At 38.2% G+C, this 24,973-nt stretch overlaps 1 protein-coding gene across 4 annotated transcripts in view; it reads right to left on the reverse strand.

The window, feature by feature from the left end:
* tbc1d9 (TBC1 domain family, member 9 (with GRAM domain)) overlaps positions 1 to 24,973 on the reverse strand; it is a 73,371-nt gene that overhangs the window by 19,319 nt on the left and 29,079 nt on the right. For all 4 annotated transcript variants that reach the window (XM_048542649.2, XM_048542641.2, XM_048542660.2 and 1 more), the window contains exons 3-11: positions 16,945 to 17,063; positions 16,021 to 16,249; positions 14,684 to 14,945; positions 14,285 to 14,492; positions 10,872 to 11,075; positions 8,781 to 8,957; positions 7,791 to 7,941; positions 6,381 to 6,595; positions 4,080 to 4,197 (exon numbers count right to left, since the gene is read on the reverse strand). In XM_048542649.2, the coding sequence (XP_048398606.2) occupies positions 4,080 to 4,197; positions 6,381 to 6,595; positions 7,791 to 7,941; positions 8,781 to 8,957; positions 10,872 to 11,075; positions 14,285 to 14,492; positions 14,684 to 14,945; positions 16,021 to 16,249; positions 16,945 to 17,063 (1,683 nt within the window). The remainder of the gene's footprint in view (positions 1 to 4,079; positions 4,198 to 6,380; positions 6,596 to 7,790; positions 7,942 to 8,780; positions 8,958 to 10,871; positions 11,076 to 14,284; positions 14,493 to 14,683; positions 14,946 to 16,020; positions 16,250 to 16,944; positions 17,064 to 24,973) is intronic.

Consider the following 24,973-nt stretch of genomic DNA (forward strand, 5'->3'; position numbering starts at 1 on the left):
TCTAATGCTTTAATACTTTACAAGGTGGAATTAAACTGGATGATATTGTCAGGATTTTTATTTAAAATCAGTGGAATTTAAGTTGAGATTTAAGTTAGCAATGTTTCTTTTCTGCTATGGGTTAAAACAATCTGTTTGCAATAAACATTCCCAATTCCTTCGACTCTGCTGCATCTGCTCCCAGGATGAGGCATTCCACTCTCGCACATCTCAGATGTCCTTATTCTTCAAGAACTGGAACGTCCCCCCCCACAGTGGCCGAGAAGGCCTTCGACCGTGTCTCCCGCGTTTCAAGTGAATCATCCCTCACACCCCGTCCCCGCAATAACTACCAAAACAGAATCCCCCTCATCCTTACATACCACCCCACCAACCTCTGGATCCAATGCATTATACTCCGACACTTCCGCCATCTACAATCTGACCCCACCAAAGACATTTTTCCATCCCCACCCTTGTCTGCTTTCCGGAGGGACCACTCTCTCCGTGACTCCCTTGTCCGCTCCACACTCCCCTCCAACCCAACCACACCCGGCACTTTCCCCTGCAACCGCAGAAAGTGCTACACTTGACCCCACACCTCCTCCCTCACCCCCATCTCAGGCCCCAAGAAGACTTTCCACATCAAGCAGATGTTCACCTGCACATCTATCAATGTGGTATACTGCATCTGCTGTACCTGTTGTGGCTTCCTCTACATCGGGAAAACCAAACGGAGGCTTGGGGGCTGCTTTGCAGAACACCTACGCTTGGTTTGCAATAAACAACTGCACCTCCCAGTCGCGAACCATTTCAACTCCTGCAGTGCCACCACGATGCCACCCGAAGGTTGCAGGAACAGCAATTCATATTCCCCTTGGGAACCCTGCAGCCCAATAGTATCAATGTGGATTTCACAAGTTTCAAAATCTCCCCTCCCCCCCACTGCATCCTAAAACCAGCCCAGCACGTCCCCACCTCTCTGACCTATTCTTCCTCTCACCTATTCCCTCCTCCCACTTCAAGCTGAACCTCCGTTTCCTATCTTCTAACCTCAACCCGCCCCCTTGACCTGTCCGTCCTCCCTGGACTGACCTATCCCCTCCCCACCTACACTCACCTCCACAGGCTCCATCCTCGCCCCTTTAACTTGTCTGTCTCCTCTCCACCTATCTTCTCCTCTATTCACCTTCGATCCACCACCCCCTCTCTCTCTATTTATTTCAGAACCGTCTCCCCATCCTCCTTTTCTGAAGAAGGGTCTAGGCCCAAAACGTCAGCTTTTATGCTCCTAAGGTGCTGCTTGGCCTGCTGTGTTCATCCAGCTCCACACTTTGTTAACTGTGTTTGCAATAAACAGCTGGTTTCTTGTTATGCATGGAAACCCGAGGAGTGTTTTATTTTAATCCGGGCTAGGTCCATCACTTAAATGAGGATTTTGAATAGGTTGACTAAATCTTCTCACATTGCGGTGACTCTGGGAATGATAGAGCTTAATTTCCAAGGTGCTACTCAAGGAAGTCATGAAACTGAAGATAAAGCCAGTACCATTATGTCTCAATTAAAAAGGTGCAGGCTCAGTGTATAGTACAACTGCAAATGTCTAAAATTTTACTCGAAATTGGCAAAAACTAGGACAAGTTGAGCAGCTGAAACATGCTATCTTTCGTCTAGAAAGAAATTTTATTACCATTCATCTTTAGAGCTTCCAGAACAACTGGGAAAGAAACAGATGCTGGAGCATTGTTACAATTTCTTCAATACAAGTAGGGGTTTATTGCTTCAAATTTATCTCCACTGGCTTTAAATTACTGGAGATGTTCTTTACAGTTAATTAGTTAAGTTTCTTCACTATCTGTACAGAAGCAGAAAAATTAAAAAAAAAATGCAGGTTTGATATTTGTTTTGGGTATTTCTCTTGCCTGTACAAATATTTAAAAAAGTGATTTTAACAGTAGCAGGGAAAAGTTCGTGTAAGAAAAGCTGCTTTTGAAACAGTCCTTTTAGCACTTAAGGGGAAGTAAAAGCTTATAATGTCACTATTAAAGTCAACATCTCACCAACCAATGAAGCGTATATGAAGAAGAAAAGATTAGTGAAGACAAATGCAGGTCCCTTAGAATCAGAAATAGGGCAAGTTATAATAGGAGAAAAAAAAGATGGGTGTCAAATTAAACACATTTTGGTTCTGTTTTTCCTCAGGAGGGCAGAAGTAATGTCTGTGAAATGTTGGGAAATAAAATCTTGTGACAGGGAAGAATGAAAGGGAATCAGTATTAGGAGGGAAATGGTGTTTGGGAAATTGACAGCATTAAAGACCAATAAATCTGCAAGGCCCAATAACCAATAAGAGTAGCTGAAGAAGAGGCCTTGAAATAGTAAATGCAATAGTGGTCATCCTTTGGAGTGGAGGTTAGTTAATGTAACATTAGTGATTAAAAAAAAACAAAAAAAAGAGGGAGAGGATAAAACCCAGGAAATTACAGACCGGTTAACCTGGCACTGGTGCTAGGGAAAATGCTACACTCAAAGATTTAATAGCACAGCACTTGGAAAACAGTGGCAGGATTAGACAGAGACGGCAAGGAATATGGAAAGAAAATCACGTTTGACAAATCTACTGGAATTTTGAGAGGTTGTAACTAGTAGAGTTGATAAGGGGAAGTCAGTGGGTGTAGTTTACTTGCATGTTCAGAAGGCTTTTTTCCCCCCCCCCAACTTAAGAGAGTAACGTAATATTAAAGCACATGGGATTGGGGTAGTGTACTGACATGGATTAGAGAACTGGTTGGCAGAGTAGAAACAAATAGGCCATTTTCTGAGTGGCATTGAGTGACAAGCAGTGTACCACAGGGATCTGTACATGGACCCCAGCTATTGTCAATATACAGAAATGATTTAGAAGAGGAAACTAAATGAAATTTCTAAGTCTGCAGACAATACAAAACTGGATGGAAGGGTGAAGTCTGAGGAGGATACAGAGACATTTCCCTGTAAGTGAGTGAGCAAATGTGTGGCAGATTAAATATAATGTGGGTAAATGTCAGGCTATACACTTTGGTGGAAACAGGGAAGCAGATTATTATCTGAATGGCAATAGATTGGGAGACGTGAGGTGCAATGGGATCTGGGTGTCTTTGTATACGAGTCACAAAGTAAGCATGCATGTGCAGCAGGTGATGAAGGTGGCAAACAGTACGTCAGCCTTCACAGTACAGGGATTCAAGTATAGAAACAGAAATGTCTTGCTGCAATTGCACAGGGCCTTGATGACCACACCTGGAGTAGTGTGTGCAGTTTTGGTCTCCCAATCTGACAAAGGATGTTCTGGCTTTACAGAGTGTAACGAATGTTTACTCACCTGATTCCTGCAATGACAGGACTGACACATGAAGGGAGATCGGATCAGTTAGAAATATATTCACAGGAGTTTAGAAGAATGGAGAGGGATGTCATAGAAACCTACAACTTCTAGTGGAATAAGACAGGCTAAACACAAGGATACTGATGATAACCAGGGAGTCCAGCACTAGGGGGTCACAGTTTAAGGATAGGGGTAAGCCATTTAGGACAGACAGGAGGACAGTTACATCAACCAGAGATTGGAGAGGCTGTGGAATTCTCTGCCACAGAAGGCAGTTGAATGTTTTCAAGGAGTTAGGAGTTAGATGTCGATCTACACGCAAAAGGATCAATGGGTATGGGGAGAAAGCTGGAATAGGACACGGAGTTGGATGATCAGATACGATCATATTGAATGGCTGAGTGTGCACAAAGGACTCTTGACTTACTTATGCACCTATTTTCTATGCATCTGTGTGTCAACTCTGTGAAGACATCACTTTGGAATATCTTCTCATGCTGAATGTAGGTCTTGGACTGTAATTTTGATCATGATAAAATAAAAAGGACAAAATTGATAAAAGAAACTGAACTGACAGACATTGCTGCCTTCTGAGTGGATTTACTTGGCTAAGGAAATTCTACATTGAGGAAGAGTCTACCCTCTGGTCTAAATGGACAGCTAAATACAATGAACAATTATTTTCTTTAACATCAACATTAAATTATAGCACTTACCACAACTAAACAATACTTACCAACCACTCTAGTGTTATAGTAGTCTGGCAGCATCCGTTCACAAAGTGCAACCAGCAACCAGAAAGCTTCCTCCTCTTTTGCATACAATAGCAGCACCGAAGTAACAATGTTCATTGCCTGTATTCGCAGATATAAACATTATTCAGTAAGATGTTGCATTATCTATTTTATATAAAAATCCACTTAGAACTTTGTTACTTGTGTCAAAAATGATCATAAATTAGCAATGCTCAAATAGGTTGGATTTTTTGAATACACAAAAATTAATTTACCAAAATCAGTAATCATTGAATAATACCATTAGATTTTAATTACACAGAACAAAGCTATCATTCTGGACTTAAACAGCCATCCACTTAGTTCTCACTTTGCCTTCTAATTCAAACACTTATCCACTTTGTTCATAATGGATTCTGTCCCCATAAGTGTGCCCATCAAATCTTTGCATGAAGCATCATCTGATAGCTCCTCTTAATGTATTATGTCTATTACATTTTTGCTGCAAATCCACAGACCAGCAAAAATATTTTCTTTCCCCATATGTCTTATCAAAATCTTCATAACAGGTTACATTTCTAACAAACACCCAAGTATTCTTTATGCTGTGAAAAAAGCCTCAATTTCACTAATCTCTCCTCAAACCCAAATCCTCTCATCCCTGGTTTTACTTCCTGAATCTCTTTACTGTTGACAAGAGTGTCCATTGAAGACATGTTAAAGTGGTAAAAATTGGATATAACATCTCATCTATGGCCTAACAAATGATTCATACAAATTTAAAATTATGCTTTTGTATTACTTACACTCTATTTTTCATAAAACATAGAATATATTGTAAGGGATCTTAATTTACCAGCTTTATAGCTTTTAAAGATATTTGACATTTGCATCTGATGATATTTGCTTCATCCTGACTTTTTTTCGTACTATTTGCCTTAGACTTGGCAGACATTTATTTAGTCTTATTTTAAATTTTAAATGCTCCACATATCCAAAGTGGTCTATGCTTTTCCCACATCACACTTTTACTTCCTGAGGGAATAAGCTGTCAGCATCCCAATTTTGTTTTCTGTTCAAACTATTCACATTGTTTATGCATCTTATCTTTTTCTCTCCAATTTAATTAGTGCTATGATTCCAGCTGATGTTATTACCAGACAAGTCAGATTCCACACTGAAATCTAGTTTGATGAATTATACAAGGCTTTTTTTGCTTTGTGTTTCTCACTGAAACACAAATACAATACTGCAGATTTGGTTTCAACAACAAAAGCTTATGAACCAAAAAAAATCTAAAATAGAACAAATTCGACTACATTCATGTAACACTTTGTTATCTAAGTGTGGAGCTGGATGAACCCAGCAGGCCAAGCAGCATCTTAGGAGCACAAAAGCTGACATTTCGGGCCTAGGCCCTTTTCTGATGAAGGGTCTAGGCCTGAAACGTCAGCTTTTGTGCTCCTAAGATGCTGCTTGGCCTGCTGGGTTCATTCAGCTCCACACCTAGTTATCTCAGATTCTCCAGCATCTGCAGTTCCCATTATCTCTTCATGTAACACTTAAAATTTTTAAGCACATGGTAACATACACCTTGTTATTTCTATAAATGAAAGTCCATATCTGCATTCCACTGAGGCCTGAAAATTATTGCTGTTAATGGCAAGCAACACAACCGCTACACGTGGAGGAACATTCCAACGACCCCCTTGACAATCAATGATATTACCAATGCTAAATCTCCCATGGTTAAGATTTTTGGTTGGGTTAGGCTGGGTGGGGGTGTGCTAACTGACAAATGGAAACCTAACTGAACCATTCCCCATAAAATGAATATTACAGGTACAGAAGGAGATCAGAAGTTGGGTTTCTATGCAATTGAAGCACCTCTCAACTTCCCAAAGCCTTTCCACCAGTACTTCAAGTAAAACTTTTTAAATCAAAAGTGAATTGGATGATAAGATTGTTTGACAGCATACTCCTGACATAACGACTTTTCTGCTGGAATTGCAAATTTGAAAAGCACAAGTATACAGGTTTTGAGCTTCCAGAACAAATTGGAAGATCTATGAATATCAAATCTATAGCTTTACTAATTCAAAAATGCTTCATGATGCATTTACTCATTGAAACACTACGATATTCCAATTCAAACAACTGGTTTACAATTTTATAAGATTTATGCCTCATGACAAAGCAAACTATTAAAGGACCAAGATTCTGAGAAAATCAATTCCATTGATGACTTTATGAATATTGTTGGAAATTGAAGTATATCACAGTTGCACTACAACGCTATTTACCTGGCAATATCCTATGTTAGGATTTCGGAAAGCATAGGCAGTGAGTACCCTACGCAGAGCACCAATTCCCATCTCATTCTGAAATGCTGGATGCTCAGGGAGTGAGCGGTGTAGATCCCTCTCAATTTCTTCTGTGGCTAGGTTGTACTTTCCAATGGATTTCTCCACCAAATCAGAGTAATATCCAGGATGGGTAGCCATCTCATTAATGGCACCTGAATGCAAAAAAAATTAAATTTTACAAAATTAGTAATATTGTGTATTTTATCCTCCATCTTCAGATACTTCTAATCACAATGGTAGGCTTCAATATATACCTCTTAATGAATCCATTAAAGAGTAAGAATGATGGAGTAAGAGTAAGAATGGAAAGATGGAAACACCTGTACACTTTAAGATTGAGATACAATGCATAATTTCTGTCATTTCTTTCCTTCTATTAAATAGCCAATTATAAAAGCAAGTTTTGTTTTGGTCTATAAGCTATTTTGTTGAATATTTCCTAGTTTCCTTTAAAAGGAAATTAAGGCAAATTCTAGCTCAAGAAATTCTTGATAATACTCAATTCTACTCTGGAAGATGGCATTTCTCATTTGGAACTAGAAGGCTGTGCTATTAACATTGGATTATACACATATCTCATCCGCTGAGATTACTCATGAGTTGGATACCACATGTCTTTGCCAGGTGGGTTTTGAGCGTGTAAAATAGGATTGGTACCCAATCCACCACCTTTTCACCCACCATAAATGGCATGTCGGCATCAATATCACAAGACTGTCTATAATATATGAACTGATGAAAAATTCATCTAATGCCAATATTACCCCGTCCACCCCATTATATCGCTCATGGGGTAGGGAAGCAGTTGTGGGGAAGCAGATATTTTAAAAATGGTAGCAAGGACATCTCCCCCGACCTCCAAAAAAGAAACTCCTCCTGAAACAGGTTATTCATCAGCTTTCCACTGACTTTTCCTCCAGGGTATGAACCGTCCATGCCCCTAAAGATTTGTGATCCAAACTTAAAATCACACCAACAGCACAGGGCAACCTGAATTCAATCCACTGAACCAATCTGGTGTTAATTACATTGTTTAAATGTAGTGCTATGTCATTTAAAAGAACATAATGACTTTAATGGCTTAGGACTTCAAATGGTACAATTTTAAATGCTGGTCACTTTGAATTTTGTCATGCCTATGTAACTTATGAAATGCTAATATAATATACTACAGATTATTTTAAGCATATTTAAAATACCCAATTATTGCAATGATAAGACAAAAATAACAAAATGAATTAAATGCTAAATTAGGCAGATTTTTCTATTTACTGAAGATGATTTTGAAAAGTAAACCTTGATATTTTCAAAATAAAAAGTGCTGATGTAATCTTTTGTCTTGCATACCTGAAAATAGTAACCAAAGCTCCCCCCTCATACTTTCAGGTATTCCTTTCAGTACAAGCTCCTGGGTCTTCTCTGTGCGATACATGCATACACCACGGCCATATTCAGCAAAGTGGACTTGCCAGGATTGCTCCTTCATTAGTTCCTTTGCCTAATTGTCAAATACAATGTAATAAATCAACAATATACGAATTCTGGATACCAAGATTTCAAGCTGAATATGCACACTCACTTTCATAAGTTTAGAGTTTTAACTAACAATTATCAGAATTGGATTTTAACATAATCAGAAGTAATATATATGGAACATTTTGCACTAAATTCATTGCATAAATGAATCACTTAAGCATTCTAATTTTTTTTTTTAAAAGTCAGTCAGATCATTCCTGCAGTATTGATAAGGCACCTTGTTTTGAATAATTAGCGCATGCTTCACTGGCTAAAATAACACCAGCAACAACTTTGCATTCTTACTTTTAAAAATGTTAAATTTCAAGCTTGAGGATGGCAGCACGGTTTTTCAATGAACTGCAGTTCTAATTGATTCTTAGTAGATGTGGTGGGATGCAAGACTACCACAACTCTCAATGATCTTAAGTTAGATTCTGTATCATGGGGAGGATACAGAACAGGTCAAAACATGCCCCTTGTAGATGAGTTCAAGGCACATATTGGTGGGGCAAAAGAGGAATTCATTTGTTTCATTAACAAAGGGGAATCTTATTTGCATACCTATTTCTTTAGTTGGGGATTGTGCAGATATATCCAAAATGATTTGAGGTACTTTTTTTGTTTTCTTTATAGAGGTGAATGCATTTTTTTTTCAAACGTATTTTAGCTTGTATGTGCATGAGTTATTACAATCAGACCAAATTCAATTGATTTATTCTAGAAATATGCAGCAATTTAAAACCATAACCACAACAATCCAAAGAGGTTTGTTAAAAAAAGGTAATAAATTATGTGAGTGTATCAATAAGCCACATATACCACTTTAGGATTGAATTCTTCAGGTGATCTACGTCGGTACATTGTCATGAGTGTCTGCGTAGCTATTGGAATATTATTTCCATTTAGATTAAGCTGTCGCTCGCCATCTGCATCAGAAGTAGAACTGAGACTTCTCTGTGGGCTACCTGAAACAATACTGCTTTGTCTGGAAAATACCTGGAAGGCAAATTGTTGGAAAACTGTTTAATAGTGAATCATGGTGCTCAGATTAGTCTTTAATGCAAGTAACACAGCCTAACAAACTTGAGTGTCCCAAATATTTTAAAGTAAACAAGAGCCGACAGAAAACTGTTGGAAAAAGTTGTAGAAGTATATTGAGATATCAGCCTTAATTATCCTTAACTGTTAGGTTATATCACTGCATAAATCAAAATCTAAATTTCCACAATATCTATTGTATCATTTACAGTAGCATGTGGTTCGTTGGCAGAAATATTCAGATAAACTACATGTGCTTGCTTTACTTTGTCCAACATAATGATCCAAGGTCAAACAAAATGGAGCAACCTCAACAGTAAATTTCATAGATCATAGAACAGTACAGGACAGAATAGGCCCTTCAGCCCATGATGTTAGGCCGATGTGTAATCCTACTCCAAGATCAAACTTCATTCTTTGCACTCATAAGTACTCATCAGTCTGAATTTTGCATCGAAAATAACAAGGAAACAAAGCAGCATGATCTATATTAAAGATTAAATGGAAACCAAAATCTGGAATATGCACATGCTCAGTTAAATAGAGAAATCCAAAAACAGCGGTCTGAGTTATTCTGTTCCGCCATCACAGTACTTTAATCGTGTTTTCTGAGAAACCAGACAATAACATCTGAGGTAAAGTTTTATGAGATATTCCAAAATGGGTTAGGGCTGATTCATTTTTGAATAAGTAACTTTTTAACTGCATGGTCAGTAAACATTGCTATCAAACATACACGGAGGTCCTATAAATTCAGTCTTAGAATTATGAAGAGATGTTCCTTCAGAACATAGTTAACATTGAACGTTAATTAAAATTAAATGTACTGTTTACTGTTTCTGTCCATCTCTTTGAACATACTTTCTCCCTCTTTCTGATTGCAGCTTCCTTTCCCTGTCTTTATTTTGCCTTCTGGGCATAATTTATTTCAAACTCGTAATTCTTGCTTTATACTGTGCATAACCCAATGAGAATTTTTAAAATCTTACTGGTTGACAAGCTCCTGCCTTTTCTGATCTTGGTCCTAAATCACACAGATCCCCTCTAAAATGCCATCAGACTGAATAAATGTCAACAACAGATGTCTCAAAAACCTCCACAGGCATCTGTCAACATGATTTTTCTGTTGTCACAGACTGCAAAATAGCTCATGATCACCTGGAAAGAAGCTTCCAACCTATTTTACACCCTGGGGCTTAGTAGCTACCTACAATTGGATAGAAAATCTAGAACAGTGAAGTGGCAAAATGTGCAGTAAGCCTGTCATCTCATCTTAAACAGATTCAAGTACTTTTAACAGATTTAAAGGCAGTCTAAGATAGTTCACTTCATAACCCGATGATACATTTCAAATTAATTATGCAGCCCAGAATATGCTGCCAGATTGAAGTGAACAATTGCAGCAATTGGTTAAGAAAAAGTATTCACCAGCTTCTTTCGTGTAATCATCAGTATTTCCTAAAATGTCATATTCCATCATTTAAGAATCTGAAGCACAAGCACATTTTGATTTATAGAATTTGGTTGTGCAAATGTTGTTTTTGATATTTTGGAAATTCTACAACATTTCTAGTTAGAGGTTCAGATTGTACATTGTGACTTTTTACATTTATTGTCCCATGCAAGGGTTCATTCATTAAAAGTTATGGCTTGGTAATTGTACCATTTTAAAATTTTCCTGCAGTCAAATAGGATTATTAACATTTGACTCTGGTATGAAACATATACTACTGTTCAATACAAGCTATATACAAAATATCCTTGATTTAAAGTTATTCAGTCTCTGCAAAATATTTCAAACAGCAAGGAATTCTTATGTTTCAGAAGTTAGCATTTTTTTAGCTACTAAATTTCTTAGAATTTCTCACATACCTCATCGTCTGAACCGAGACTGCCTACAATTTCTCTGTCAAAGCAAATTTTTGATGTTGTTTGCTGTAGGAAGTCAGAAATTCTTTGCACCAGGAAATCTCGGTCTTTCAGGTTGGCAAAAAAGAAAGTCATCCTATTCTTGGTACTGATAGATAAGGGGCTTGGAAGCACACTTGAACTATCTGCTTTCTCCACAATTGTCACCTAAGACAGGAAAAAGGTTACATATATTTCAAAGCTTTGTTTTCACTCACACCAACAAATTCAACCTTTAACTCATTAATGGAAAACTAGAAAGAGTCCACCATAACATCACTTAAATGAAACATGCTGCTGCTGCTCAGAGCGTTATGGGGCCTTAGAACGGTTTTACTTGTTCTGCTATTCCCATTTACAGCTCCAAGAGATACATAGTTATTGATATTCTGATCAATTATCAGCCCTTTCTGCTTTGTGCCATTAACCTTTAATCATTTAATTGCCGCTGCTTTCTACCAGAATCCCCTTGTCCCAACTCTCACTAACGAAAACCTGTTATATCTCTAAGATTTTCCAGTTCTAATCAAAAAAGGTCATTGACTTAAACATCAACTATTTCTCTCTCCACAGATGCTACCAGACCTGATGAGCATTTTCTGCTTTTATTTCACATTTTTAGCATATTTAGTATCTTGCTTTTGTTTTAGTATAATTAAGATCAACTCAGAAGCATAAATTGCCCTTCCAACACACACCACTGCTCCTGACAGTGTACAAATATGACACATTTCCAGATTTCTAACTAAATTGACATACTAACAGTGTATACATCAACTACATGCCTGTCCATTTGGTACTTTTTCTTTTAGTCGCACATATCTTCACAAAGAAATTTAATTCGTATTTAAGGCAAGTATTGTGTTGCAGATCTATGACAGAGTGGGTGGTCATATATATCAAATAAGGGTCACAGCATTCACCGTTGATGTTCAAAAATTATGCAGACAGTAGGAGGTATTACTAGTAATATAATGCATACATGTAGCAACAATTAGGACAAAACACAGGATTACACCAGAGAATCAGTAGCATTACAACTCTAAGCACAAAGAGTTTGAAGCTAATAAGACACTAGTGATCAGAGATAATGGGAACTGCATTTGCTGGAGAATCCAAGATAACAAAGTGTGAAGCTGGATGAACACAGCAGGCCAAGCAGCATCTCAGGAGCACAAAAGCTGGCGTTTCGGGCCTAGGCCCTTCATCAGAGAGGGGGATGGGGAGAGGGTTCTGGAATAAATAGGGAGAGAGGGGGAGGCGGGCCGAAGATGGAGAGAAAAGAAGATAGGTGGAGAGGAGAGTATAGGTGGGGAGGTAGGGAGGGGATAGATCAGTCCAGGGAAGACGGACAGGTCCAGGAGGCGGGATGAGGTTAGTAGGTAGGAAATGGAGGTGCGGCTTGAGTTGGGAGGAAGGGATAGGTGAGAGGAAGAACAGGTTAGGGAGGCGGGGACAGGCTGGGCTGGTTTTGGGATGCAGTGGGAGAAGGGGAGATTTTGAAGCTTGTGAAGTCCACAATGATATCATTGGGCTGCAGGGTTCCCAAGCGGAATAGGAGTTGCTGTTCCTGCAACCTTTGGGTGGCATCATTGTGGCACTGCAGGAAGCCCATGATGGACATGTCGTCTGAGGAATGGGAGGGGGAGTTACACTGGTTCACGACTGGGAGGTGCAGTTGTTTATTGCGAACTGAGCAGAGGTGTTCTGCAAAGCGGTCCCCAAGCCTCCGCTTGGATTCCCCAATGTAGAAGGAGCCACACCAGGTACAGTGGATACAATATACCACATTGGTAAATGTGCAGGTGAACACCTGCTTAATATGGAAAGTCATCTTGGGGCCTGGGATGGGGGCGAGGGAGGAGGTGTGGGGGCAAGTGTAGCACTTCCTGCAGTTGCAGGGAAAGGTGCTGGGTGTGGTGGGGAGGGGAGTGTGGAGCAGACAAGGAAGTCACGGAGAGAGTGGTCTCTCCGGAAGGCAGACAAGGGTGGGGATGGAAAAATGTCTTGGGTGGTGGGGTCGGATTGTAGATGGCAGAAGTGTCAAAGGATGATGCGTTGTATCCGGAGGTTGGTGTGGTGGTATGAGAGAACGAGGGGGATCCTTTTGGGGCAGTTGTGGCAGGGGTGGGGTGTGAGGGATGTGTTGCGAGAAACGCGGTCAAGGGCGTTCTCGACCACTGCGGGGGGAAAGTTGTGGTCCTTGAAGAACGTGGACATCTGGGATGTGCGGGAGTGGAATGCCTCATCCTGGGAGCAGATGCGGCGGAGGCAGAGGAATTGGGAATAGGGGATAGAATTTTTGCAGGAGGGTGGGTGGGAGGTGGTGTATTCTAGGTAGCTGTGGGAGTTGGTGGGCTTGAAATGGACATCAGTTTCTAGCTGGAGGAGTATTCATTTCAACTCCCATTTTGATATGTTCTTCCCTCTGCCCAAAGCAATAAGAGACAACTTGAAGATTCTACAGCATTACCCTATCCCTTTCCAAGGATTCTTATTCAAAAGCTTCAGTTTTATTAAGGGTAGCTCCTCAACTTTATTACAGCTTCACCTTGATTAAACGAATCAGATGGAAAACAGCCACTGTAAAATGAATGAATAAATTAACACGACAACCGCAGCCAACCCCCCCATCCCCCATGAGATGAGTTTTTAACTAGTTCACAGTCCTTGCAAAGAAGTCACTAGAATATCTTTTTTCTGACATATAAATTGATGGTTAAAACACATCTTTGTTGTATGTCTTGGAAGGGCATTTAAAATTTATAAAAATATGGCCACGTCTCCCATTTCTCTTTAAAGCCTGAAAATATATTTTTGGGGGTGGTGGTGTAAGAAAAAAAGGAAACCATTCTGCAAACCCCCATCCAGATCACCCTCTTTCAAGATTGGAGCAATAAGGAAAAAGAAATGGATTTGTGCTGAACCTGTTGTCAGCCAAAAGATTCACAGATTTTTTTTTGGTATTTATTTTAATTCTCATTGACTGATATAATGTTTGAATTCTTATTTCAGCAGTCAGTCAGTCACTCTCTTTTGAAGAAATTGTCATCTTAAAGACTCAAATAGGCAAAAGCTTTGGATTGCAAGCTGCAGCACAATCTGATTAATGTTTGGTTGCAAAACAAAATTACACTTGAAATACAAAAATAGCTGCCTGACATTTGGCATGACCCTAAATCCTGATTCTGCAATTCTGCATACAAATCTTGGAGGAAGTGAAAGAAGTTGCACTCTGAGCATAACTGAGCCATTTTTAAAAATTGCCTAATTTAAATCGCTACAAATGTTTCTAACAAGAACAACTGTGATTCAGAAACCCATAAAGTTTTCTAACAAAAGAGCAGTTTAAGTCACCTTACTTGGCCCACACCTACCTCTCTTAAAGGAATAATAAGACTGCACAGGTTTTCCTCCTTACTGGTGAAGCAGATGTAATTAGTAGAAACAAACATCTGACCCACGACGTGCATTTTACTGAATGGTGTCCAAAGGGTGCAATCTGTGTGTCCATCCAGACGTTCGTCTTTGGGAAGTCGGAATAAAGCCCTGTATTGTTCACTTTTTGCCCTAGCATCAAGATCCCTTCAGTTTCAAAAGAAAAGTTTCATTAGAGGGCCTTGGCCTTAAAAAGAGCATGGTGCAGTGCTAAATGAAATGAATCACAACAAAACCAGATAATTGTCTTCACTGACTCTAGGTAGAACTACATAACAAAATAAGAGTTCTAAATTTAGATCTGATTGAGCTGTCATACAAGTTGACAGAACACTAACCGTTTTAGCACAGAAACCTTTTGAGGAGACTTCTTTTTCAGTCTTGGAAGTGAACGGTCTTCTTCAAAGCCTTCGTTATCAAGAAGCTGTCTCATAGCAATGTTGGCTAGTTGTTCCATTAACTTAAAGGTTTCTCCAATATTGAGGAAAACAGAGAAAATATGTTCACTGCATCTTGTGCTGACTTTAATCATTTCAGGAAAGAGCAATGTAGTATTCTTCTCCAGCTGAGTGATGTCTGCCCATCGAATCACTAATTTAGCTAAAACAAAGCACAAAAAGCAATTTGAAATTTTTGATAACACGTACCACAAAAGGAATAATCCACAAAAGATTTTCTAGTTACCTTGTTGGAATTAGAGGAAGCAAAATCTCATTTAAATATATTTCTATTACGAGACATTTTATTTCCTCAATTTGCATCATCAAAATTAGAGATATTTAGCAATGTTACAATATACAATGACAATGTAACTGATATATTCAATTGGCTATTTAAGCCTTTAGTGAACGAAGAGCACAAAACAGAATAGTTCAGTGAAACACCTGAACATTCAATTTTGCCAATACCTGTAAAAGCAAAGCTTTCAGGGAAACTCTGTGAATAGAAACCTTTTTACTTTCTTATTAAAAAATGCTTTAACAATTAGCCTGTAGACACATTTTCAGTAAAATATACCTCTGTGCATCCTATTTGTTCATAATCAGTTTTTCTCCCACTTAGAAAGTGCTTGCCTAATTGAATGTGTAGGTTTGAAGTGTTTCCAGACAAAGTTTACTATCAATTCTGCTCCTAAATATAAGCAATTACTTTAGTTAATTTAGTTATATGGCATTTTATTCATTTATTTCAAATTAAGACATTCATTCAAGGACTCAAGCACAGGGCAAACAAATTGAGGGAATTATCTGAGCAGTCATTACGGTGACACCTTTGGAAGCTTCAATTATGTAATAACAAACATATCTGCTGATATGAATACAATATCATGTCATTTCAGCTGTTACTTTAAGTTATAGATCACTTACCTTAGCTTCAAAGTTATTTTTGATGCTTCTCAAATGTGATACAAATCTAGAAGAGGTGGGGTATCATTTGTCAACTCCAATTTGACACCAGTCAACTTATTGACTAAATCAGTTACTTCTAGAAGGCTTATCAGCATTCGAAACTAGGATGGTGGCGGGAAGGGAGTTGCGGTGGAGTGAAGAATGTAATCAATTTATTCATATATTAAACATTTGGGGCTGTTTAAAAAAGTGTACAAAATTCAATACGTGTTAACTGCTACTCTATTTTCCAAATTGAATATAAACTGCAAAAAAAAATACTGTACCTTCTTTTCCCAGCAAAAATGAGTAAAAACAAAGATGATTGATGCTGAGATACATCCAACCCTGCCGCGGAACCCGACCCTTCCAATAACTGCAAGAGTAGTAATTAACCAACTTTTCTTCTTCTGGCATCCCAAATAGCTTACGAAACTTCAAAATAGCTTCTTTAAATTTATCTGTGTCATCATCCTCCTTAATATCATTATTTTTATTATATTCTGCAATTATACCCTAGAATCAAAGAAAAATGCTCACAGTTAAGGCGAATAAAATCTCACATTATACTAAAAGCAAAGGCTGTTACAAAAATACAAAACTAAAAATAAAACACAAAAATAAAACAAAATCAAGTTTATCTTTCCAGAAAGAGGAAAAATAAGAAAAAGCTGTATCTAACAATTGTAAGCATTAAAAAAAATATTTTCATTCTAAAGTTAGAAGAAAAAAAAATCAAGTAAGTGAGGTTCTAAAAACCATGCGATATCCATTCTTATCTGAAATCAGTATTCCATGTTAATTCTGCTTTATTCTTCAATTTTATTAAAATTCATTCATGGAGGTTTCTGACTATGCCAGCATTCATCGCCCATCCCTAAGTATCAACCACTTTGCTGACAGTCTGGAGTCACATCTAGGCCAGACCAGGTAAGGATGGCAGTTTCTTTTCCTAAAAAGGACCTTAGTGAACCAGATGGGTTTATCCAATAATCGACAACAGCTTCATGATCATCATTCGACTCTTCATTCCAGATTTTTTCATTTCATCATCTGTGGGATTTGAACCCAGGTGCAGTGAACATTACCTGGGTCTCTGACTAACATTCAAGTGTTAGTACCACTATGCCATTACCTCCCGTGAATTACAAATTCCTCATATAATTTAATATTTAGCTCAATTTCAATGTTGTTACTTTGGCATTGGTTACCTGTATTTTACCCTTAACAAACGTAGTGATATCATTTTCATTCTCGAAGATTGAAAGTGTCTGTAATAAATTATGCTCCATCCATTCCCAGTGTTCGGTTATGTCTTTTCTTGAGCAACCTAAGGAAGCAACAGTATTTCAAATATCTAGCAATGGAGTTTCTATCATTCTGTTCAAATCAAACATATCCAAACATATGGCATTACCTTGTGCATTGAAGATACATCTAAAGATTGTAGTACCTAGGAAGGTAGCTAATGGAACTGAACTAACAGTACTCCTATCCCAAAAGGAAATAAAGAATTGCTAAACATCAGCTACAAAAATAATCTAGTAGTTCATAGGGACTGTTTGAGTCAATGTTGTCAGAGAGAGAAGTCAGCTTTCATTGTTTTTCATTCATATGGAGGTCTCTATAAGAGTAAGGTTAGTAGCCAGGACCCAATTAACGACAGCACAAAGAACGCTCTATTTGTATATAGTAGCATATATTCTGTTATAGATAACTAAGAACATTCATTCCCTTAGTTATATCATTAAATAATTTAAATGTAAAATCCGATGCACTTTACATTTCTAATATGCTAATATTTATCATTTCTATATTGATATTCTTAAGGACTGCAACTCAGCAGAACTGGGATCGACATCTTAGCAAGGGAGTGCACTTCAGGTATGGGGAGGTTTTCAAAATATTTGGCAGGGCTTTTGTACAAGGAAGTAGCAATGGAAAAGTAAAGTGCATAAATAATTGGAAGATTCAGAAATCTTAAGGAAGAAACAGAATGGTATTTGGCGGGAATCAGAATATAAGATGCCCAAGATAGGTTTGCAAACCCACGTGTATGTGCAAATATAAAAAAAAGGTCCAAGTGCAAATTGCCCTGTGAGACGTTGGTAATAAAGACCGTGACTCCACTGAGTGCAGGGATTGGGTTCTAAATATTTTAGGATACAAGCGCTTAGGTAATATCAGAAAAGAAAGGTGCTGGTTGACAACGTGGAAGTACATACTAAAGAGTATATACTGATGGAATCAAAGACCAAGGTCTGGATCTACCAGAAAACAGTGAAGTGTCACTCTTGGCAAGTTTCATGCAGTATTTTTTCTGTGAACCTACTGAGTTTTCTCACGGTGTTCCCAAACTCAAGCACCACACTCCAAAGGAGCCATGTTTGTCATATTCTCCCACTCACCACAGACATGTGTTAGCAACTACACACATCATGTATTCCTGGCTCCAATATTATCTATCTTTAAAGTCCAGCAATGCACCCAGTCCAACACTGGCAATCCACAGCTGCTCTGCATGGTTCTTGTCAATTTCCCTTAAAATGTTCAACAGAGGAACTGGTACCCTACTTTACACATAAGACCTGAGGATGAGAGGGACAGTGGTGTGAATAGTCCATGGAGTATGCCCTGAGGTGTTAGTGACTGCTGTCCAAGGTGGTACAAGGTGCAAGGCACAAGAAGGAAGTTGGCATTGCCACACTACTGTTCTTCCATGCCTGAAACTGACACTCATTAGCTTCTACCAGATGGGCAAGAGAATGGGAACTATATATAAATAAGATATGATGTACCAGCAAGAATATCAATATATACAGATGAGGGTGGATTGCTGGGCTTTTATGATAGATAACATTGGAACGAGAAATACGTGAGGTGCATAGCTGCTCACTACTGAGAATTGTGTCTCACTGTTCATTCCATTAGCAAATGGGAATTTTTGATCTCAACATCAAAAAGTTCCTCATTAACCATCTGGCATCATTTTTCTAACTTTCTTGCTGATGCCTATAGCAGTCAGAGGCTAGGAAGATAACTCTGAAACAATAGATTCCGGGAGACAAGAATCAACAGAGATTCCATTACACAACTAGGTGCATTCTGTAGGTTACAAATTGCTAGGAAGGATATACAGAAGCAAATCTGCAGTGAAGTTGTAAAGAGGTTCAAGAATGATATAGAGTACTGACATGGGACTTAAATTGTCATAATATTGACTGTGATATTAATAGCATAAAGGACAAAGAATTTCTGAATTCTTTGAAGGGTCAGTGGATGCAAAGCTTTAACTATTTCTCCCTACAGCTGCTGCCAGGCCTGTTGAGTTTCTCCAATGCTTTGACTTACTTCGCATTTCCAGCATTTGCAGTTTTTTACTTTACTGAAGTGTTTTCAGGAGTATTTTCTATTGTTCTAGCCCAGTGAAACAGGATGCATTCAATGAGTGGCTTCTGCGGAATGAAGTGTGTCAAGTTCAAGCATACCACCTGTCAGCAGGGGAATGCTTATGGAAGTGATCACAGTATAAAAGTACAAACCAAATGTTGGTTGGAGGGGTGGGGAGGACAAACTAACATAAAAATACTTAATTGAAGGACAGCCAATTCCAACTGGTTGAGAATGGATCTGATCAAGGTAAGTTGTAATCAAAAATTATATTTCAACAACAGACAAGCCATAAAAATTCAAAGTTTCATTATAGTTTGAGCACATTCCACAAAAAGGGGAAAAGACAACCAAGTTTAAAGCTCCCGCGATGTCAAAAGGGATACAGAGCAAGATGAGGCACTGAATGTGCATAACAGATGCCAGACTGGCAATACAAGTGCAAAGAAGGCTGAAAACAAGATAGTTGCTAAACTGTTCTGTCTTCACTAATATAAAAGAGAACTCAGAAGTCTCCAATGTGCATACAGATAATGGAAGGGAAAGGGAGATGGGTTGAGACTCATTAAGGACCATAAAATGCAGAGGATGATACTTTTAACTAAGAAAAATCTACCAAATTCACAATAAAAAAAGTGTGAGCTGGACTCACATGAAATGAGATACAGAACAGAATAAAAACTGATAAATCCTTTGCAGTACTTTAAGTTAGGTAAGTTGCCATATTCAGATGGCATGTAACGTAATATGCTAAAGGGGGGTATGGGTAGAACTGTGCAAGTACTTGCCATAAACCTTTAAATCTTTCTTAGATAAAAGTTAAGCGTCAGGAGGCTGAAACATTGAAAATGCTGCCAGATAAGCCAGCAACAGGCAAGCCAATCTAACATTAATGGCATGGAAACTTTTAGAAATGTTAATCCAGGACAAAGTAACAGTCATTGAGCCAAGTTCAACTAAGAAATGCTAGCATAATTTTGTTAAAGATAAATTTTGTTGAACTAACTTGATTGAATTGTTGGATAAGATAACAAATAGAAAAGGACAAGATAATGAAAGCAGCATCTATGCACACACTGATGAACTGCCATATAATTGCTATTAAAATTATATTGCCATCCAACGGCAGTGTGAATGCAAAATTGGATGAAGGACAGGAACAGTGGAGTGGTGACAATCACCTTCACGTAGCTGTGGTTAATTGTGGAAGTCAAAGCTCCAAATCCAACAGAATCCGTTTTTTCGCCAGTAAGGGAAGGGGGCAGAATATTTACACGTATGGGAAGCCCAAACTCCTAAAGTGCTGAATTCAAACATACCCAATTTTTACTGTAGCGAGGACCTCAAGCTGCAGTGTTTAAATAATACTTTTTCAGAGTAGATGTAAGCTGGAACCCATCTCTGGAGTGAAAATGCAGGCCTGTGTCAGATTGTCAGCTACCTGCATTAAGACACATGAGCTGGCTTGATATAAAACTGACAAAGTTCAAGTTACCCATTAAAAGGAGGAGGTCTGTAGAACTGTAATGAGATTATTCAAAATCCAACTCCAATCTTTTCAAAAAAAGAGTCAGTCTGTGTGTCGAAAAAAATCTGACCTAGAAGTTACCAATAACTGTTCGTTAACATTTATGTCACATCTTGGAAGCTTTCTAGACCTATAATGATCTAAACAAGTGGGGAGAGGAGGATATTCATTCACAGTTTTAGCTAAAAATCAACATCAATAGGATTAACTGTCTTTGATGTAGTGTTATGAATACAGGCTTGTTTTTAATACAGGATTAAGCTCAAGATTAAACATGTTTTCAATGAATTTTAAGAAGTTGGAGTGTTTATTTAAAATAGTGAAAGCTGTAACTGATATTTAGACATTTGGTTTATTTAATTTTAATATGGTTCCTGAGATCTGCCTCAGACGAAAATTGGTCAAGTTGGCATGGAATGTCCTGGCCTAGAGCGTACAGTGTATTGATGGGTAAGCTGGTGTGTTGGCTTCAAGCTGGTACACCCTTATAATGTGCCACAGGGATGGAGGGATTTGGGTTGGCATCAAGTTGATTATGGCGACTGTCAACCCCATGCCTCAGCCAGATAGGAGGGTTGAAGGCTTAAAATTTTCAAAATCTCACAGAACTGAGGCAGATCATTTACCAGACCCATCTGCAGTTCCTATGGGCTGCCCCTGATCTGCATCCTGGAATGGCAAGCCCACCACTATTCTGCACCTACACCCTGCCATCCCTACATCTCTGGAAATAAGATTGGGCCAGAGGAGTTTCTGCTGAAATGCATGCACCAAAAGGGAACATTCCAGTGGTGTGGAACCCATCTCTGGAATGAAAATGCAGGCCTGTTAGTGTCAGTGTCAGATTGTCAGCTGACAAAGTTCAAGTTACCTATTTTTTAGGTGTGTACAGTACTTAACCAATTGCAAGTTATATCATCTACCATTTATCAACCGTTGGCTCTGAAAAATATGCCTGTCTGATTCAATAAGTGAAGATATATAATATATAAAATGTACAATTATAGAGACTCTCAATTTTAAATATGGAAAATTCTTTTTAATATACTGTTTAAAGAAACTTTTGGTAAAAATCAAAGTATTCAGACTAAAATATTAAGAAAAATAACCTATGTAGAACCTGCAATCATCATCATGAGATTAAGTCACATTTTCTACCAAAAGAGCTACCTGGGCTATGTGGAAATTCCTTGTGCAAAATCTTTACGTAATGAATCTGGCTTAAGGAGTCAGCACTCAAAATTCACTCAGATTGTAGTCCTATCAATCATAGATTGGGAACTGTGATGGTTATTGCCAACTAGTAAGGTTTCTCAATGTGCTACAGAGCAACATTTGAAATGCTGCAGTGGAATTCCAAATATTACTGGCAACATACACATATTTAATCATTGAATTTTAACATTGCAATTTCAGTAAGAGATGCTTAAATTGCAGGCCCAAAGCAGTGTGAAACTACATTAACTATTCCTTTTGACACCTCTGTGGTCAGCAGGAAGAGTTACAGTGCTTTTGTACTAGAGGAAGGTGTACAGTGGTGTTTCCCAGAGGTCGGTATTAGGACCACCCCTTTGTTTGATATTGATGCGTGGGCCAGACTAGAGTGTATGGGCAAAATTTCAAAATAGGCAGATGCCACACAATTTGAACTGTTGTGAGTACTGAGGAGATGGATCCCAAAAAGACTTACAGACAGGTTGGTGTAAGTGTCAGACACGTAGCACGTAAAGCTGAATGCAGAGATGGATGAAGTGATACATCTTGGTAGGATAAACATGGCATGACTCAAAAAATGGCTACAAGAACATAGAGAACAAGTGAGTATATGTGCACAAACCATTGAAGTTGGCACAGTAGGATGACGTGGAGGTTAAAATAAGAAGTGTACAGGATCCTGGGTTTTATAAAACTAGGGTATAACATACAAAAGCAAATGAAGCTTGAATATTTATGAAATACTAGTTTAGCTTCAGCTGAAGAATCATGTCCTGTCCTGGCTACTGCACTTTAGCAATATGAAGTCTTCAAAGAGGGTGCAGGAAAGCTTTGCTAAAATGGTTCCAAGACAAATGACTTCAGTCATGAAACATGTTTGGAGTAGGTGGAGTTGATCGCCCTAATGAGAAGATTTGACAAAGGTATTCACATTCATAAGGGAGAGATACAATGCCAGTAGAGAGGCTATTTCTACTTGCGGAAACATCAAGAAACAGAGTGCACAGACTTAAAGTGATTGGCAAAAGAACCAAATGATAACTCCAGAAATAAATTTTTTAAACAAAACACTGCAAGTGCTTACAATATAGAATGATCTACCTGAAAAGATGCTGAAGTTAGGCTAAATTCACCACTGCCCATTTTACACACCAACAAAATTGAAAGTTCCACCTGGATTATAGCTCCAATCTATTGACATATCCAGAGTCAGTTACTATAGACAAGACAAAATCTCTCAGTAATTCTCAAGCAGGATGACTTCTCCTTGGACAAGTGCAGCATGGGTTTCTGGATACTATTTTTCTGTGACCAGAAGGCTAATGTATATTGTTGGGAGTCCAAGCAGATACTTACCTTGTATCTATATCTGATCAGAAAGTGTGCAATGTTGACATTAGGAGCATATAGTGCTCAACAGCGCTGAAATCTCACAGGGTGTTGTAGAGCTCACCTAACACTGGTTGGGCTCAACATTTCATTACGTTTAAGAACAGCATGATAAGAATGTATTAAATGGAAGTAATAAAGGGGAGGCCACACAACTTTATCACACCCTTCAATAAGATCAGAACTGAGCTGACTGAACATTCACACTTTCTCACCCACATTCTTAGCACTCAAAAAAACTACCAGCCATCATCTTGATTATAACAGCAGTCTGTGGTACAGAATTGCAAAGACTCAGAACAAACTCATTTTGGTTTGAATTAACTCAACCCTTACCCTCTAGTTTTAGATTTTCCAGCCACAGGAAACAGCAGCAATAGCATCTACACTGTCAAATCCTCCAAAGAATTTCATACAATTCAGTTAGGTACTACTGAACTCCAGAGAATATAGACTTATTCTACTCCAATCTCTCATCATAGGAAGATCCTCTCACTGCAGGAATTAATGTAAGAAGATGCAAAAAAAAACACTATGGCATGTATTATCCTTTCTTTCTTAGGTAAGATAATTAAAACTGATTACAATGCTCCTTGTACGATCACTCCAAAGCTGTAAATAATTGTAACGATTTTCCTTGTTCTTGCACTCCAATCCTCCTACAATAAAAGGCTAATATTCTATTCATATTCCTATTATTTGCTATGCCTGCATGTTAACTTTGATTTGATGTACAAGTACATCTACTAATTTTCAACATTTTAAAAAGGGATTCTGCTTCTCTGATCTTCCTAATAGAGTGAATAAGTTACACATTAAATCCGATTAGGCACCTTCTCCTCCTCTGAATTTGTGTATAACTCTGAAGATTCCTGCAGTCCTCCTCAACTTAATTTCTAGCACCTCCCACATCTAACTATAGTCATCTAACTTTAATATATCATGTCTTTAGCTAAATCACTGATATAGATTGCCAATGGTCTAAAGCCAAGCACTGATACTTGTGGTAACCGAATATTCACAGCCTGCCAACTCAAAAATAGTCCATTTATTAGCACCCGTTTTCGGTTAAATAACCAGTCCTCAATACAAATCAAAATATCTTTAAGCCCAGCAGCATTAGTCTTGTGTAATGGCCTTGTTTGGCACCTTTTCAAATATCTTTTTAAAATCCACATGTACTACATTCAATGGCTTCCCCTCATCCAACCTGCTAATTGCACCCTTAAATATTCCCTTTTATAAATCCACATTGATTCTGCTTTATAATGTTAAAAGTATCATGTTACCACATGCTACTCCTAACATTTTCCCTTTACTAATGTCAGGCTAACAGATCTACATTTTGTTTTATCCCCTCCACAACTTGATAAATTATGCAATTCAACTGCAAAGAATTAGTTGTTTATTCTTTTGCACCAATCTTTCTGCAGACTCTAATAGGTCAACCACAATATCTTCCCTCAACTTCTATCCTCCAGCTCTGTGTGTGTGTCTTTGCTTCACTTTTACCCAACTGATTATAGAAGCAGAATCTCCAGCAATGGCTGTACTTCCCACACCACAGACAGTCAGACATATTCCTTTGTTTCACATAGATTCTTGTTATTTTTCCACAGGCCTTAGCGATCGTTGTAATCTCCTTCTGAATATGAGCACTGTGTTAATCTGCTCCCAGTTCTCTGGAATCTTCAGTTCATAGTGACTTTCATAGTTTT

The sequence above is a fragment of the Stegostoma tigrinum genome, chromosome 1 (assembly GCF_030684315.1).
Source record: "Stegostoma tigrinum isolate sSteTig4 chromosome 1, sSteTig4.hap1, whole genome shotgun sequence".
Taxonomy (NCBI): domain Eukaryota; kingdom Metazoa; phylum Chordata; class Chondrichthyes; order Orectolobiformes; family Stegostomatidae; genus Stegostoma; species Stegostoma tigrinum.